This window comes from Lupinus angustifolius, chromosome LG17 (assembly GCF_001865875.1).
Source record: "Lupinus angustifolius cultivar Tanjil chromosome LG17, LupAngTanjil_v1.0, whole genome shotgun sequence".
Classification (NCBI taxonomy): domain Eukaryota; kingdom Viridiplantae; phylum Streptophyta; class Magnoliopsida; order Fabales; family Fabaceae; genus Lupinus; species Lupinus angustifolius.
Window position 1 is genome coordinate 6,171,205 of NC_032025.1, and position 18,614 is coordinate 6,189,818.

At 35.1% G+C, this 18,614-nt stretch overlaps 2 protein-coding genes across 5 annotated transcripts; both read right to left on the minus strand.

Annotated features, from left to right (window-relative positions):
* LOC109331476 (splicing factor 3B subunit 2-like) lies at positions 218 to 7,222 on the minus strand. 2 transcript variants are annotated; one of them, XM_019566008.1, is made up of 19 exons: positions 7,159 to 7,222; positions 6,877 to 7,125; positions 5,824 to 5,943; positions 5,614 to 5,742; positions 5,459 to 5,521; positions 5,223 to 5,330; positions 4,646 to 4,723; positions 3,999 to 4,091; positions 3,792 to 3,878; positions 2,855 to 2,956; positions 2,651 to 2,770; positions 2,415 to 2,477; positions 1,892 to 2,034; positions 1,521 to 1,602; positions 1,375 to 1,433; positions 1,221 to 1,269; positions 1,036 to 1,127; positions 873 to 942; positions 218 to 778 (listed from the first exon to the last, which is right to left on the minus strand). In XM_019566008.1, the coding sequence occupies exons 2-19, from the start codon at positions 7,090 to 7,092 to the stop codon at positions 707 to 709; spliced, it is 1,746 nt and encodes a 581-aa protein (XP_019421553.1). In that variant the 5' UTR covers positions 7,093 to 7,125; positions 7,159 to 7,222; the 3' UTR covers positions 218 to 706. The 2 variants fall into 2 exon arrangements, with proteins under 2 accessions (XP_019421553.1, XP_019421552.1); XM_019566007.1 differs by lacking the exon at positions 7,159 to 7,222 and having other exon boundaries at positions 6,877 to 7,152.
* Positions 8,492 to 18,245, minus strand: LOC109331474. Of its 3 annotated transcripts, none has more exons than XM_019566005.1 (14): positions 17,634 to 18,245; positions 16,668 to 16,767; positions 15,502 to 15,841; positions 14,747 to 14,859; positions 14,190 to 14,318; positions 13,905 to 13,998; positions 13,644 to 13,754; positions 12,673 to 12,680; positions 12,058 to 12,597; positions 11,447 to 11,700; positions 10,420 to 10,570; positions 9,645 to 9,739; positions 9,476 to 9,557; positions 8,492 to 9,068 (listed from the first exon to the last, which is right to left on the minus strand). In XM_019566005.1, exons 1-14 carry the CDS (start codon positions 18,089 to 18,091, stop codon positions 8,985 to 8,987), a joined length of 2,559 nt encoding a protein of 852 aa, XP_019421550.1. In that variant the 5' UTR covers positions 18,092 to 18,245; the 3' UTR covers positions 8,492 to 8,984. The 3 variants fall into 3 exon arrangements, with proteins under 3 accessions (XP_019421550.1, XP_019421551.1, XP_019421549.1); XM_019566006.1 differs by having other exon boundaries at positions 12,058 to 12,350; positions 12,438 to 12,680; XM_019566004.1 differs by having other exon boundaries at positions 12,058 to 12,680.

An 18,614-nucleotide genomic window follows, 5' to 3' on the forward strand; every position in this document is an offset into this window, starting at 1 on the left:
GTAGAAATGAATAGGTAGCTCTAAATTATTGTAATGACGGTGAAAAGAGCCAAATTTAACTGTCTGTATAAAGAGGAAAATTTTACGTTGGTGTATGCATAGAAAGTAGACCTTAATTATTATCAGAAAAAGTAGAGAGGGAAAAAAACACCATGCACTATTGGTGTTTTGAAATTATTTGAACGTTAGTATGAATAAGTTCTGTAACACCTGTTTGGCCAAAATGGATTAATAATTTAAACTAGAACGGGAAGATGAAGATGTGATCTTATGTTTTACGGGGAAATTGGAAGCAAAAGAAGTTCCAAAACTATGAGAGATACTTGTACATAACCAGGAGACATTGTTCCAGAAACATCCATTGGCCATAACATACTACACGAATTTTCACTTCTACCAGTTGCCTCGTGAACGAACTTTCCATGCCAACAACCTTAATAAGGATTCATTGTATTGAGTTCCCAACTAAAAGATCTTACCTTATTTCTCTATAAGGTATCCATTGTATTACTTAAGTATATTCCTATGCAAAAGCGTTGAAGAAACTACATGCAGACAGTAAAATGTGATACAGCTATAAAACACGGTCAACAAACAATTCTCTGTTGATCATGGAAAATGAGAACTGCATAAATAGAAAATGGAGGCGGGGCCCAATTTTCTGCAACAGAAATTTCATGCCAATGAAAAGGAAACGGACACCATCTTAAAACTTGAAGCTCTTCTTCTTGGACTTTCCCTCCTTTTCTTGCATCTTTCTCTTCCTCTTGTTCTCATTCTGCACCAAAGGGTGTGACGTGATTAAACAAATTAGGACGTTAGTTTTTAAAGAAATAATGTGGGTCTGTCATGAAGATTTGCAAGAAACAGACCTCTGCAACCATGTCACTGAAATCCTCACGCTGACTTCGTAACTTCTCTTCTTCCCTTGCTTCTTCATACCTGTAATAGTTCCAGCAGAGGTAAGAAATAAAAGACTCGGGATGTTAACATCAATAACAGGTAACTAAATTAAAAACAGAATACAATTCATACTTTGCAGGTAAAACATTTTCCAATGCATCCAAATCTTCTGGCTGTAAAGTGACATCCACTTTATCTGACTTTTGACCCTTAAGCAAATCAACCTGAAAGAGCCAAAGCCAGAAACAAGTTATCTCTGAAGACAAGATCATCATAAATACTACCCTTTGCTCCCCAAAAATAGGGAAAACTCTTACCCTTTTAGCCGCTGCTGACTTGTCCTGGGTGCCACTGCCAACCACGTAACTGTGGAGAGAAAGGAACGTAAGGGTTAGTTAATAAACAAACAATTGTGAGGAAGAAAAGAAAGCAAGTCAAATACTGAAAAAATGGTGTGCAGATTTTGCATACGTGTGTGTGGTTCCAAGCAAAGTTCCTGGAGCAATTTTTTCCTCCTTCTCTTCAAGTACCTTCATAGAAAACGTGATTAATGACAGACATCTAAGTAATCAAAACAGAAAGTAAAGCTGAAGGAGAGCAGCAGTAGAAGGGCTCACTTGATAAAGAGGTCTTTCAGGTTCCTTTCTTTGCTGCTTACGAAGGTCAATAACATCAGGTGTTTCTACTCCAGTGGGGGTGCTGAGGAGGAAAATACAAAGAAAAAATAGAAAAGAATCCAGTTTAGAAACACAAGACAAAATACAACAAAACTCCAAATCATGCCCAAGCCAAATCTACAAACACCTAAAATATATTTTGAAAAATAGAAATTTCAACATAAGTTCCACTCCCAGCTGGTCACTACTCCAAAACAGATATGAAGAGAAACCAAAATATCGATAAAAGAAACTAACATCGACACCAAGCCTTATCCCACTAGATGGGAGGGATACCCAGCAACCAAACTAAAAAGGTAAAATGACATTACCTAGACAGACTATCTACAGACTGAATACCGGCTTCAAGATCCTCCTCCTCCATTTCTTCTTCCTCCTCCTCTTCTTCCTCTTCTTCTTCCTCCTCCTCCTCCTCCAAGTCACCCCAATGTTTGGTCTTATCAACTGGCTCTTCCTGTATTGTGAAAGTATTAAATACAGCTATAAAAAGAACCATATTTGAGTTGATAAGACTAAGAGCACCCAAATAAGTAAAATCAAGTACTTTTTCCAGCCCACCTCAAGATTGCCTTTTAGGAGTGAGAAACAAAAAGGATGAGGAAGGGAAAGAATGACAATACATACAGGCGCATGGGCTTAAACACATGAAAAGATAACGTAAAAATAATACATACAGGCGCACACCCAAACCCACTGAGAGGGGGTGCCATAAGCTTCAAACATTAGCATTGAACATATATTATATTGGATAAAAGTTATCCCTCAAATGACGTAGTAGAACTTCAATGTAAACCAATCTCTTAATATTATTCTTGTGGGATAAAAGTAACCAACCTCATAATTAGGCTGATCTTCTTGAAGAACACCAAAAACATCTCCATAGACTGGACGCCCATACTGTTCAGGTGGCAGGTGCAGACAAGTAAAGTGATCAATGAATGGAAAGGGGAGGTGTAAAATTAATAAATTAGATGGAAAGGGGAGGTGTGGAGCTCATTAATGATAGAAAATTCAGTCAATCCATTTAATACAAAAATTAAATGATAAAGAGAGTAAATATAAAAAAGTACTTCATCAACGGGAGGCTTGCCCCAGCCACCAGGATGATAACCAAAACTGGCTCCATGGGGAATGGGAGCATTCAGGCCAGGGATCTTCAGATGAGGGTACGATGGTGGAGGACCATATCTCTGGAAGAAAAAAACACATTTAATGTAGTGAAAGGGACCAAGAACAAAATGGTAATAAATCACACCCCAAAACACTGATATTACCTGCATATTGATAAGCCAAGGAGGAGGAGCACCCTCGGGCATACCAAGAGCTTCTTTTAATTCGTGTGACAACATGCCAGGTTTCATCTCCCTTAACTTTACCTGCACACCAAAATACATTACATCATTATATAAATTAAGAACCAGGTTATAAATTGTATAGGTGTGGACCAATCACTTTAAACAAAATGCTTTTGCTTTTGAGAAAACTAAACACCTGGAAACAGCACAGGTAATTTCCACTAATCAATAAGGAGATGATATAGAGGGAAGACTGAGAGACGGGCTCTCAGGTATTATAAAATTCAATAATCAAACCAGAAGCCAAGTAAAACACATATCCTGATTTTTTCTACAGGATACATTGTATGTCAGTGATAATAAGTTGACGACATGTAAAACCAAAATATATAGAAGTAAAAAAAGGAATACATAAAGACACTGCAGAGTTAAACCTAAACTAATTTAAGCAATAAGTAATAATGATTGCATTACCTAATCTGACACAAGTAAAAAAACTAATAATGATCTGATGAAAAAAAGTGCATCTGAACAATACATTTGCAGCATTAATAAAATAATTTCCAATATATAAATCAAATAACCAATTAATGAATTTATTGAGCTTCCAGTGACAGACAGTTTCTACACCTTTATCAATAGAGATGATGCATCGAGCATCGGTACCCTATCCTATATTGCACTTGTTGGGTTTCCATTTACTTGGTCATATGACCAACGAAACCATTACTCCACATCAAAGCATTACTCCCTATTCAAATATTATGAAGAACAAAGCTCTTATTTCAGTCCTGACTCCCGAGGGATAAGCTAGAATAGAACTAATAAAAACAAAATATTTAAACAAATATAAATTAAGCCCAATCAAAAGGCATGAGTATGCAGTATTTTAAATTTTGCACCATTTTAATTATACCTCGAATTCTTTTCCTTCATGATACAGTTCCCCAAGAGAAGTCAGTTTTGGCTTTGTCTGATATTTAAAGAAAGCATCATGAAGAACCTGGCAACAAAGAAACAACGACCATCAGAAAGTACGAAAATAGTTGTCTGAACACAGCATAAAAATATGTAAACAAATCTAGTGGTGTAAAACCTAGATAAAAACATAGAGAAAAGAAACCTGATAATCAATATCCATTTTCCCCATTTTTGGTTGCATGCGTTCCCTTTGCTTTTGTTTTAACTTTTTACTGTCCTCTTTCTCAATATAAGCCTGCATAAGAAAACACAAGATAATCTGGCAGGTAAGTAGATACCACAACAATGTCATGAAATCACTTAAAAAGACACGTAAATCTAAACCAAAAGGTTTAGATGAATACTACAGATGGCCACAACATTTAATTGAGTAAACTGTGATTTTGGGCCAAGGCCAAGAACACTCAGTCAATTGCAAGTAGCATATTTAAAACAATTGCACAGACATCAAAAGTACTTTTTTAGAGAAAACACTTAATCATAGATGGGTTTCTGCCCAGCTACCTCATAAAAAATCTCGGCAAACAAATCAGAAGGTGACACTATAATCTTTCTATCATATCAAGATTTTCAAACAGCAGTAACGTCCAGTCACTGAATTAACAATGCCAAAGACCATAGAAGCTATTTAAAAAAAAATGAAGAAATTCAATTTTCAATTACAGGAATAGATTAGTAATTTTGTAAGTACATCAAAAAAACAAGATTTGCTTTAAATACTACTTTATTTTAGTAGGTGGGTCACTCAGACAGAGTCAGGGTATATGCAAACAGATTAGACTGCATTACCTGTCTGATTTTCTCAATTCCTGTGGCAGCAATAAAATCAGGAAGCTGAAAGGGTTGTTTCTCAATCCCTCTTTTCCCCTGCAAAAACAATAACAACTTTGGATGACATACCAGTAATTTATGCATACATGGACAATGATGTACTGTGGCTAGGCACAATCAAAATATAAAACTACAAAACAATGGACACGGGGAATTCAGCCCAGGCATTAAGCACAATGAAGGGTATCTGAAAATTCAAAGCAGAACTATTAGCACCTTAGTTATAGACATATGCCGAAGGAAATTACACAAAAACAGCCATATTATCATAAACTCTCATAATATTACATTCTTATTGCATGCAATCTAACAAAGAATAAAAGATAAATGACTCAAGGATGCCCATTGCCAAACACATACTAGTTCAGGATTGGTGATTGCCACAGCCGCTCCCCTGCAAGCACCATATACATATATATAAGAGAAACCATATCCACTTTATCATCCTCACTCTATCCTTACATGCCTCGTACCACAACCATCATACATGCTTGCTTCTGTAACCCATAATTATAAAATTATCGTGCTGACTAACCTGCAAAAATTTTCTCTTCTGAGACCAGTGCCTTGGTACAGGTACAGTATTTCGATAAGATTTCAGGAAGACCAGCAACTTTGGATCTGCTGCAGTAGCATCCCACACCTTAAAAATGAAAATATATACTGTTAAGCAACATTTGCATAGTGGCTATTGACCATGAGACTAGACTAACAAGTTTGGAAGGAAGGACCGAAAGTTGAAAGCAAGTATACTACACAAAATATTCCTACCTCAACTACATCAGGCCTTGAGCAAATCTGTTTCAATTCAGCAATCTTCATCCGCCGTTGAAGCTGGGGAAAAAAAATTTAGCATAATTAAGGAAATAAGCGCAATAGTAAAATTAAATAAACAAAAACAACATAAATATGTAAAATGGATATACCTTTTTCTTCTTGTTCGAGACCCCGCCTTTCTCTTTTTTCTCATCATCATTTTCTTCCTCTTCAGAATCAGAGTCTGCCTTCTTACTAGCATTTGCATTTTCTGCAGACTCGTCCTTCTTATCGGTATCCTGGTTGCATCCAAGTAAACAATTCATCAAACAAACCATGAAGATACAATGAGAAATAGAAAATTGGCAGACACTCATTACCTCTGAACCAGTAACGTCAGTGAAACTAAATTTCTCGAAGATCTTTCTAAATTCCTCATCCAAGCCTTCGTCTAATTCTGCCTTCTCTGGAACATACTCAATTTCAACTTGCTCAACAACCTAAATTTTATGAAGAAAAAAAGACATTAATTATGGCCCACCTACGCCAGTTCGAGACTTAGCGACATCATATTTTGAAATGTAAGCTGGAATGTGATAACCCTTTTATTAAAGAAAATACAGATCTGCACCGCTGTCTAATAAAACCACCAATGTAGTTTCCAAAAACACTCCACTGAGTTTCAATGGCATAATTACAATAGTAGACCGATGATAGTAATGACTTCCAGCTTTCATTTCCAATGGATGTATAATCAGATATGACATTTACAAACATCTAATGAATAATTGAACTATAGTTCCACTATGAATTTTTAGCTATCCAAAGCGATCAAAACTTAATTCCTATAAATATGAAAAGTTTTTTCAATAAAAGGGCAACATGGTGAAACAAAGCTCCCACTATGTGCAGGGTTGGAAAAGGGTTAGATTTTGTGACTCAAACATGTGACCTCCTCGGCCCTCGCCACATAGCAACAGCTTTAACAGTTGAGCCAAGACTCCTCTTCCCTAAACTAATAAATTCTAATCATGCTTCTCCTCACCTAAAAACAAAATTTTCAAATTGCATAACTAAAATCTAATACAGATTTAAGAAATTTGTGAAAATGAGCCTACATAAACTGAACATGTCAATGTCTAAATGCACTTTTACACAGATCCTTTATTTTGTTTCCCTTAGAATTCCTTTTCATCAAAGGAAACTCTAAGTTTTAAGCATATCTACCTCAAACTCAAACTTCCTTCACCAAAATATCTAACATCCAAGAATTCACAAACCCTAACTTCGCAGCAACATCCAGGACCAAACACAAATATGGAACTTCACAATTATAATTTACTAGCTCCTAACATTTTACGTGATAATGACATCACGTATTGAAAACCTAACGAAACCAAAGCACGTCTAAAGCAAAGAACAAAGATGAGAACCTGATAAGAATCGGTATTCTCCTTCGTGTCGTCACCGTCTTCGGTGGTGTTAGGGTCTGGTTCCTGAGAGGTCTGCTTGTTCTTCTTCTGTTTCCGACGTCGACGACGGCGATCGCTCTCCCGCGATTTTTTGGCGGCGGTAGGGATATTAGTATTTGCGCCGAGATTTCCGTTTAAAACAACGCCGTTCTGATACGGTAGCGTTTCCGCGGCCATCGTTGGGTTTTGGTTCCAAATCCAATCGATGAATTGAATGGGTTAACCGGAGTGATGTAGATGAATTGAATGGGTTAACCGGGGTGAGGATAATTTCGGCGTAACGGGCCCGAAGGGTACTTATATTCCTATATGGCTTGGCACGTGCGAGAACATTGTTGGGCGGTTAGGGATTCAGTGTACCCAAAATTGAAGATCACTTCTCCAATATTCTTTTTGTACTACCAAAAACATTTATTCACATTTTTTTTGTAAGAAAGTAAATTGAGATTCTTGACTGCCCTTCTCAATAAATATTATTTTCTAATAATCGAACTTTTGATTTTTTGGTTGGCTTATTTTTTGTATATCAATCCAATTATAAAGTTATGTTGGAGTAAAAAAAATCTTAAAAACTAAAATATTTTTTTATATTAGTTTGTAAGATATGAATAGCCTAGGGCATGGAAATATGAATTTTTTGGATATGATATTTGTTGTAATAATTAATACATGGGAAGGTGTGAGGGACTAGATTTATTTTGGTGATCTTTTGCTAATGTAATTTATTTTGATGATCTAATGTTTTGATCATCTGGAGGTCTTACAAACCATCCTAGTTCACATTGTTAGTTAGGTCTTGTTTCTTAATGCGAGCTTATAATATTTCAACTAGTCTTAACTTGTGGTGTTTAAAAGACAATTGAAGTAACTTTATTACTTATATTTAGCTACAAAAAATCATTATTGTTTTCTAGTCATTTTTAAATTTCAATTAGTTCCAAATCTAGTTTAACAAGCAACTTTAGTTTAATAAGTATCAACACAACGGTAAGTTTTTAGCTAAGTTAATTCAATCTCATAAGTTTCTAGCTAAGATAATTCAATCTCACAGCTACAATTTCATAGTTACAAACTAGTTTTATGAAAGAAGCTCTTAAATGTTTTTTTGAATTAAGTTAATTCGATATAACCCAAATTATCAAACCAACGGGGCGGTTTACTTATGAAAAACCATGGTTTGCAGAGACATGAGAGCAAAAAAATGGCATTTCTTCTTTCTTTACTTTGACATTTCTCTCATTCAAAAATCCATTGGAATTTTAGTAGCATCACGGTTGCTTCATTGTCTCCTTCAAATCACGAATTCACGTTTCACTCTAAGTCAGTTTAGTTTTCATCATCGTTTACCATTGCTTTTTGCTTAAAAAATCGGTGCAACTTTGTTTCCATACTCTTCTCTTATCATTAATTTCATTGCTTTATCTACACTATCATAATTTGTAGAATCCAGACATAATATACGATGTTGAATATCCATAACAGAAACATAATTGGAGCTTATCAATTAGACAAATCTTGCTTCTGAATAAATAAGAACAGTGCAGCTTGAGCTTATATGTAGTAGTGAAAGCAAGGAGAAACAAAAGGATGTGAACACTTCTAATAAAAATATACAAGCTTCTGATACAATAAAATGAATGAATAAAACAAAAAATTGAGAATATATATATATGACTACTATTGATTACACACAAACTACGATAGGAACACATTACACATCCCACTATGTTGATTTTTCTTGTATACAAGCATCTCAGCAATCACCAGCATGGTGATGTAACAATAGGGAAGGGTATAAACACTGTGAACAGAATAAAAAACAGGGCAACCCAATGCACGAGAATCCCACTTAGTGGAGTCTGGGGAGGATAGATGTATACAGCCTTATCTCCGCAAGCAGAGAGGTTGTTTCCAGGATTTGAACTTGTAACCTCATGTAAACAGAATATAGAAATTAATTGTTTTGACTTAATGTAGTGAATTGAGCTGCAGCAGTCTCATTTCATCTGCAGTAACAACAAACCCTAAATTAAGCTGTGGCCGTACAGCGTTCTACATTCCCTGAGCTTTCATCGAATTCTACATGATTCTATGACCTCGCTAACAGCTTTATGAGTCTCTGGTGAAATCATGTTCAAAGACAGATGAAATTCCTGCAGATAAAGACACAATTACAGGTTAAAAATGTTACCAATGGCTTAGAAAGAGAAAAAATGTGTACCCTAGGCATCCTGATCCAACATGATTAAGCAAATCATCTCCAAATTTCAACCTTTTGACAGTGATTTTAAATCCACCAAGAATCCAAAACACACCTAAGATGTGACTTCTAAAGATATCAACCCTTTTAGAAAATAAACTTTTGTAAGATTTGTTTAGGCCATAGACAAACCAAATAAAAAAATGTCAGTTGCTCCAATCAGATTAAGCATCAGAAGCTAAACTAAATCTGAACTCCAAATACTCTTCCCCGAAAAAACAAATACAATCCCTAACAATATTTCTAGGTAGTTCCACAATTTTATCTCCGTGGTACTAAAAATTATAAATAACCACATACCACAAATCTATCCAACACAGGAACAAGAATAGATAATTTGTGATCTGGAAGATTGTCAGCAATTGCTTCACGGATGCTCTTGCTGCAGACCAAAAAATAAATTATAGGCCTTCCTATATTCAAAGAAACAAATTTAAACAAAAAGACTAAAGATTGATAAGAAATTAACCTTTCAGTGGAAAGAAACGCTAGAAGCAGGGCAGAATAAGCTTCCACAATCATTTTCTCAGCTTCTTGTTCACCTTGTAAAAGAGCTGCCTCATCCTGTTGCATGATGTAACAAGATTATTCAAAAGTGTGTCACTCACAGCCAACTTTTCGTATATGAATGCCAAACTTACAAGTCTAGAGTCACTGCCACACCATGTTTTATTTAAGTGTTTCAACTATTTTAATAACTAAACAAATACAATGACTACACTCAAATGGGGCACAAGACAGTTCAATATATTGTAAGTTTGAAGCCCATCCCAGTTGTTTTCCATAAGCATCTAACTGCGTTATCCATGTCAGTTCTATCAAGTCAAGCAAGATTCTAACTTCCATTTTTTTCTAATGTCTTTCAAGCAATCAAGTTGGGAAGGTTAGTTACAGATATTCCTCTTCGAGGTATAATAAACTATGGTGCACGGATAGGACTACATGAATCAAATATACAGCTTTTGTCAATGATAAAATCAATAATTTAATTAGGGGTACAGGCACCGTAGTATAGGATATGACATCTCATAAAACAATAGAAGAAATCCAGTATAGTACCAGGACAATAAGTATTTTGAAGTATCCATGCTTCATAAAATATCAATAATTTCACAATCCGAAATAGTAATTCTACAACTCCATGCTTCGCATGAGCACATCAATAGATAAGGTAAAAACATGTTTAAACTTGATTAGAAGTGAGAGACAATAATTCTAAGGAAAAATTGGAACATGCTACCTACCAATTGCAAATGTTCAGCTTCCCCAGCTCCCCCACTTCCATCATAGTTAGCCAAGAAAATATAGCATAATAATTGAATAACATCCCTCCGAACCTCCTGGTCCAAGCCTTCTGAGGAAGGTAGTAAAACACTCATCGCTGCAAGCCGTGATCTGCCAAAAAACCAGTAACAAAGTTATAAGGAGTTTCACAAATACAATGATAATCATATATAAATTGTACATCGTACTGCCAAAACTTTCTTTAGTGTTTGGTTTCAACTATATATCATCTGAAAAAATACGAATTTAAAGAAGCATTATTCTATTATTATTTTCTTGAAATAAGCATAAAATAAATCAAATGGATAAAGAAGTGTGCAGTTTTTTTATTTTATTTTACTAAATTGTGTTAGGCATGTCAATACAACAGTTGTGTAATGTGATGAAGCACACACAATCTTCACACTATTCTACAGTTGTAAAAACGCAGACAACATCATAGCAGTACAGTTCAGAAATAAGATCCAGATATATGAGAATAGAGTTCAAACAATTGAAATATTGCAATAACACAGTTTATATAAAGGTACATCCATGTAGACATCTAAGTGTGTGTTTAGTACAGCCATTTAGGCATTTAAAAAATGTGTTTGCTGAAAACTGATAGAAGCTTTTTTACCACAAAAATCAGTTTTTGGTGCATCTGAAAACTTGAGCTGTTAAGACAGGTTGTTCCAACTTTCAGGCCAAATCTCATCTTCCCACTTCACCCTCTTTTTTATTGCCACACCAAACTAACAATATTAATTTTAACTAATAATACCTTTTTCATAATTTATTGAAAGTGATTCTTTTTACACATGTCAAACGAACGATTATCTTAAAATTGTTATTCAGCAAACATACTCAAATTATAATTGGAATCTAATTTTTGCAGCTACCAAACTCACACTAAACCAACTTTCTTCCAGTAAGTTGTCAAAATATACTGAGAAGAGGAGGAAAAGACTCAAGGCAAAAATATATAAATCTTATTGTTCAAATTACCTGTTATGACCATCCTTCTCTACCAGGTTTACAAGCAGGCCCAGAATAGCAACAAGAAAATCTAGCTCGTGATCAGTGAGATGCCTATCACACTGAGCCGCTCTTGAAGTATCTTCTTTTATCTCAGCAATGGACAATGAAGAGCTGAAGGAAGAGAAATGACCAGCAATTAACAAAGACATTGTCTCCAGTCCTTCATAGGCAGCAATTTGCTGACAGCCAATGGGGTTTTCATTAGTCAAATTCATCAGCACCTATAATAAGGCAACATTAGTTAGTGCATAAAGAGTATTTGACAAACCAATAGGAATTCGTATGAAAAAATAGAGACTGAGGGGATAGGCACATATCATACTTCTGTAGATAGACCTGTCGAGGCATTTATAAACAAAACAAGAAATTACATCAAGCTGATATATGTCTAAAGCATTAGTATGGTGTATAAAAGTGACCTACGAAAGTCAGGGTTGCAACTACACACAAAATACAAATATCTACCAAAGGATCTAACAGGAAAATGAGATTTCCACTTTCACTCAAATATCTAAAAATTGTGAGTAGAATTGGATACAACCAACATATAGGAAGAACAATAAATCCGAGAAAAATACCTTAACAGAAGAAAGAAGACAATCAGTCAGAAGGCTAGAACCTTCTTCATCACCAACGTTAGAACTGGAAAAATTGATTTCCCCGTCATTAAATTCTTGTTGACATACATTTGTCTGAGACTGACATCCATCTTCATATTCTCTGTTTGCTACCTCACATTTTTTAGAACGAGACCCATCTTCATATTCTCTGTTGTCTGCCTCATATTTTTTAGAACGAAGCTTTTTTTGTTTCCCTGATAGTGTGTCCCACTTAGAGGGTACAACATCATACTCATCAAATGCAAATGGATCTTCACTATCATCCAAGATTACAACTGGGTTACGTTCAGTAAAGTGTACATTCTTCTTCGAAGTATTATGGATCAAGGAGGTTTTACCATATGAACTCTTTGATGCACCACTACAAGACCCAGATGTGGAAGAACTGACCCTCATCTGTAGTGAATAAGTATCAGTAGTTGAAGTGCTGGGAGTTTCAGAAAGGGATAGCGAACTTTCCAACCAACTACGTGTCAATAATCGGCTTTTCTGAGAAACAATAGATTTAGAACTCTTAACAGAAAAGGCTTTCTCAACACCATGGTACTTTCTAGTTGAACTGAATGATAAAATTTCATCATCTGCAAATTCAAATGAAAGGGCATTCATAAAATATAAATATGAACTTATTTCATTATTAGTAAGCATAAAAAATTTCATATGAATTGCCACCACCAATTTATCTTTTCGCACATGACAACACCTTCAATAAACATATGTTTTCTTATAACTCTTCCGTGAGAAATAACCCAAACTATAAGAAAGGTACTATACAGTCTAGATAGAACAACTCCGTGTCAAGGTCAACATATGACCATCAGCTCACATCCATGGGACCATGGATGGCTTAAATATATTGCTACAAATGACTGCAACCATCAATTTCAACTAAGCAAGCTGGAAATTCTGTGATACCAGACCTAATGGCAATGTTTACTTCTCTTCGCATAAAACAACATTTTTCTCCCCCAATAGATACAACGCCTAAGCAAGGGTTTGCATGTGACATTTTTCAGGGTAAAGTAAACTCTGATGCTCAATGAGAAAGGTGAATAATCTTTTTCACTCTCATTATTTTCTTAGGCTATTGGGAAAGAAAAAAGGAGATAATAGTTATTGTTGAAATTATAGGGTTTGGGTATAAAAGGAGAAACGGTAATGCTCAAAATAGTAAATTCTATTGATACTATTGTGAAGTAATGCAAAAGACATAAACTAACCCCTATTTATACTAAACTTAGACTCCTAATTGCTTAAGGAAAAAAACAGAAAAAAACATAAAAGATAAAATAAAGTGATCTCAATCCCAAGAGGTATTCTAAGATACTTTATAAGATAATTTAAAATATTGTGAGATACTTTCATATGTTCTAACAGTTATACCCTCCTAAAAGATGCAAGTTGTAACTCTTGCAAAGAAAAGGATAACTGAAAGTGTAAAAGTTCTACAATGATTTCGCAAATTTCTTTGTAGAACTCCAGCATCTAAAACTACAACTAGAAAACGGGGATAGCTTCATGGACAGATAACAACAATCTAATACCTTTTTGGTCTCTGAGCAGATCCACTTCAGAATCTTGACTGGCCATGGAGAAGGGATCAAAAGCCTCGTTATCATTGGATGCAGCAGAGGCACTCCGACGCAAATATAGATCTAAAAGTCAGAAGATTATTGACATGTATGAGAGAGAGAAGAAACACTAACCATAAAATACGAAACTAATAAAAGTACAATAACACATAACGAACTCACTATAAAAACAAAGCAGCAGTGACGGGAAGTTACCCTTACTGTGACATTTACCTGAGAGGATCTTTGTGACATTTATGATCAGCTCTGTAAAAGAAACTGGGGTTGCCCGAGGGCTCGGTTTCCCTTTCAATCCAAGCAAATGAGTCTATTATGAGAAAATAAATGTTAAGATTAATAAATTAACAAGTTCGCCAAGGTAAGAGTACCACAAAACTTGTAGTAAGAATTAAGCAACATTTGTAGAAAGCTGCACAAGCAAAATTCAAGAGGACATAAATATTTGTTGAAAAGTTGTAAAAGAACTTATAAGCTAACAGGCAGAGAACAGATGTACACCTGATTGTCATAGCTAAGGAAAGTAGCATTTTCCATTATCTTCAGGCATTTGAGAAGCAGGGTGAGGCTCTTCAGGCGTTTGGCATTTCTCATATCTCTGGTAGAAAGAGAATTATCCTCCATCAAATTCTGAAAGACAAATCGACGGTTGGTTTTAAGATACTCGTTACTAAAAATAAATACATCAACATTAGCATTTGGTAACAGAAATCAACAAGAGCAAACATGTTATTCGGTATGCTAATGTCAAAACCATCACACAAACAAAATATTCATGTCTGTCACTTAATTTTACCTGACAAAGGCAAATCTAGAGATATTAAACCATGGGGGACATATATAAAAACAGATCTACCATAAGTTCTAATTTGAGAGAGTAAATATAATGAATTGGTGATGCATGGCCAAAATACAATATCTCATCTTAGAGCAAGAGATATCAATCAGAAAATGCTCTCCTTATTTCAGACTGTTTCTTTCAAAACCCTTTTTTCTAAAGTTATGACTACTAAAAATATAGCAAAGCATACATGATGAACTAACATACAAGGTCACACCTCCAAATCTGAATAACAATTCATGGTAACTTCAAAGACCGCGTCAAGTCCTCCATGCTCCCTTAGAATTTCCTTAAATTTTCCATGAGCCTTCCGCACGGAACCAGAGGTATCTGAACACAAGCAGTCACCCCATACGATCCAAAGAATATAAAAGATCAGTCAGCTGAGGTTTCAATACAGAGAAGTAAGTTAATCGTAGAAGAAAATATAGAGTCCGAAGGACCACGATTGACAACAAAATCTATAGAAGTAATTTCCTGGTCAACTACAAGCATCATAAAACTATAAATTAGAATTACAACTTGTGCACAGAGAAAGATTGCAACAAAAAATCATAACTTAAAGGTGAAAACTGTGAACTCTTGATAAATTTGGGATGAAAATACATGTAAGCATTATGATTTAAATAAAACTCAATATTTAAGCCCTAGAAGTTTGTACATAAAACAAGCCAGATTCCATCAAATTAGTGCCACTGTACTGAGAACACATCAATTATATTTGTATTTCAATATCAAGATGGCACCTTTAGAAACTGAGATGAAATAAAATTAGCAACTAAGACTGATTACATAAAATTTTCATTAATGACTTCTAAGCTAAAAACATCATTACACCTAAACAGAATTTCAAATTATTATTTTTGCACATGAAAATCAAAATTAGTATTTCAAAGAATCGGATATATAAAAGGGAAAATAACATCTTAAGCCAATAATACAAAATGTGGAAGTTGATATTCTTTGCAGTACCATCAAGAGAAATGGCAGATAAACAAGCCTTCTCCATAGTCAGCAATGCTAACCATTTTGGGCATAACTCTGGTCTCTCCACCACATTGTCATTTTGACATGTTGTCTTTAGTTCTTTACAGTTTACTAGAATTTCTTGAACTCTAGAATAAACTGCAATAGAACTGGAGTCCAGTCTTCCCGTTTTAGTTTTTAGCATGTCATCATTCTGACGCAGTGATAGAAGTTTAGAGCCAAATTTTGGTGCTTTGTCTTCAATATCTGGGGAGAAAATTGGCCTCAACAACTTGATTAGAAATCGAACACAACCAGATGATTCGAGAAGGTGATCATCTTGACCCTGAAATAAAAGCATATCAGTAAATAGTAAATACAAGCAAATCGCAAACATGTAGAATGATAGCATTCTGAGTCCAAACTAATACCAGAATGGAAGTATATTCCATAAAATAATCAATGTTATTCATAAAATATCAGGAGTGAAGCCCCAGTATAAACTTATCAGAGATTTTCAAGATAAAATTATTTGTATATCATAGTCATCCAATATATTTCCAGTATATGATGAATTCCCATTGGATTTCCTTAATAGTTACTAGGGACAAACCTGCAAGCTATGATAGAACAACCAGATGAAAATAATCGGTGAAGAAATCATTTCTTATTGTGAATGTCTAAGTTAAGATTTCCCACTGACTGTAAACAAACACTTCAAAGTTTGACAGGCGAAGAACCAAAGTAAGAGTACGACTGAACAAAAATTGGATTTAATGAACCCCTTTGATTGTTAGAATAGTGGCAAGAAAGGTAGTAGTATTTACTAATACAACTTTGCACATGGAAGCCACTCTTGGATTTCTTCTTTTCTTCCAACTCAGAACTAAATTGAAAACTAAAATATATGGCAAACCCGACATACTGAAACATTTACACATGGTAGTAGAGAGAAAACCAGCAGAGGAATGCTAAAAAACTAATTATCAATTAGAAGCATAGCATTACATCAATATTTAAAGGTAATGTTGGCTTACTACCTCTAGCAGCATGTTAAAAGTTTTACTAATAGAAGAAATATTTCTCAGCCATTTAATCGAAGAGTTTATATTACCCAAAGTTTCTTTCATAATTCACTACAACTGCATTTTCACACATAATAGAAGACTTACATCACTGGTCAAAATGTAGAAAAGAGTTGCAGCTGCAAGGTTGCTAGGAGAATCGTCAAGACTGAGGCCCAAAATAGCATCAATTATTGTCTTTGCCATCCTAGGAAGTATAAAAATCAGGGACTCGTCAGCTAAACATTCATACTGCAATATTTTCTCTATGAGAAGACTTAAATACATGTGCTCAGTTAAAATAACCAAATCAAAATGAAGATATATATGAAATATTACCCTGCCTCATTCACGGGCAATTACATAATACTCGTGTTAGTAATAAAAGCAAGATTATGTCATTATAGATCCTTTTAAATTTTAATCATGAATGCTTACATGGAAATATTAATAACACTCTCATTGTATCAAATGGCTGGTGGTATGAAGGCTAGAGCTCTTCATTGAGGGGCCTGTGAATGTCAAGAGTTCAAGTCTGTGACAACACAATAGTCCCTCACAAGAACGCAGAGCAAGGATTTGATAGCATTATGCATACGAAGAGAACAGAATGGACCATGATGTTCTATCTCATATTTAGTTCTGTACTTCTGTTCTACAATAAAATACACCAAACACAGAACAGAACAACATATTCCATTTCCTCCTGTTCTAATACATCTACCAAACGCTACTTTCATCTTAATTCACAGGGGATGGAGATTTAAAAATTGCAAGAAAGTCCAATGAGTGAAATAAGACAAACAAAGTCCTTCAAAATTGTACATCATCTAAGCTCTCATTCAAGTCACATTTCTATTTGGAAAGTGACCAAAGAGATCAACTAGTAGAATGAATCTACCTAAATGATAACAGTAATACCAAGCTCGAAATTTAGAGTGCAAACAAAAAATACACAAACATACACACCCATCAAAAAATTTAAGATTTTGAATTAGCCCTAATAAACAAAACACCAATAATTCAAAACCCATATCTTCAAAAAACAAATTTGAGATTTGAAATTGCACATACCCATGAGTCCTTAAAAGCCTTCTCTGCTGTGTGGTGCCACATATACCCAACAATGAAACCAAGCTCACTCTTCTGATCCGCACGGGTTGTCCCTTTCTGAGTCCATCAAGTGCAAAATTGACTTCATCAACATGCTCCATCATCTCCCCAAACTCCTGCGCCTCCATAAGCGTCGACGTCGCCAGAATTGAGAAACCTCCGTTCGCCGCCGCCTTCTTCGGCCTCTTTGATTCCCTTCCGCCGCGCTCGGAATCGAAGAGGGAACAGTGAGAAGAGGATTCCTGGGAGGAGAATGCGAAGCTACTGGTGCAAAGGTTGTTGTTGTTTTGAGAGAATTCTTCTTCTTCTTCTTCTTGAGGACTGAAAGTGAAAGGGTCGTGTGAAACGGCGTCGTTTAAGGAGGAAGAGAAGGGTTTGGAAATTGGTCTGTTGCGGCGACCGTAGGTGCGAACGATCATATTTTATTTGACGTTGATGGGATCGGAGAGTAAGGGCTTTTTGGGAAGAAAGGGTTCGAAAATAATTTAGATTAGATTGGGAAATTGAATAGAAAGAAAGAAAGGTGAAGATGAAGATGAGTTCAGCTCAAAACGAAGCTGAAGAAGAGGAAGAGAGAGAAATTAAAATGAGATTTTTAGTTTTATTTCCGTGAAATTCCGTGCGATTTTGAATAGATGGGCTAGTTTGGGATAGATTTGAAATATATAAAAAATTGGTAATATATATATATATATAAGATATGTGCCACAAGTACCCGACTATCCGCTAATATGGTTGGTCATGATCATGATTAGACCCAAATAGAACCAAGTTTCATTATATTTAGGTTGAGTTTGGTTTTAAAAGTTAGAATCAAACAATACATAAGGTTGGGTATGGAAAATCATTACTTGTCTCAACCTGTCACATAGTTACTTTATTATCATGTTTGTTTGTAATGACATTTATTTGCCTTTAGTCAAAAGTATGTTTGTTTTTCTA

Coding starts and splice junctions, on each gene's coding strand:
- LOC109331476 (XM_019566008.1), bottom strand. CDS start 7,092: ATGGCCGCGGAAACGCTACCGTATCAGAACGGCGTTGTTTTAAACGGA. Junction 3,879..3,998: donor AAATGGATATTGATTATCAG/GTTTCTTTTCTC, acceptor CTTTGTTGCCAG/GTTCTTCATGATGCTTTCTT. Junction 1,128..1,220: donor AGTCAGCAGCGGCTAAAAGG/GTAAGAGTTTTC, acceptor TGGCTCTTTCAG/GTTGATTTGCTTAAGGGTCA.
- LOC109331474 (XM_019566004.1), bottom strand. CDS start 18,091: ATGATCGTTCGCACCTACGGTCGCCGCAACAGACCAATTTCCAAACCC. Junction 16,768..17,633: donor AGGCTTTTAAGGACTCATGG/GTATGTGCAATT, acceptor TATACTTCCTAG/GATGGCAAAGACAATAATTG. Junction 12,681..13,643: donor TCTGCTCAGAGACCAAAAAG/GTATTAGATTGT, acceptor TTGAATTTGCAG/ATGATGAAATTTTATCATTC.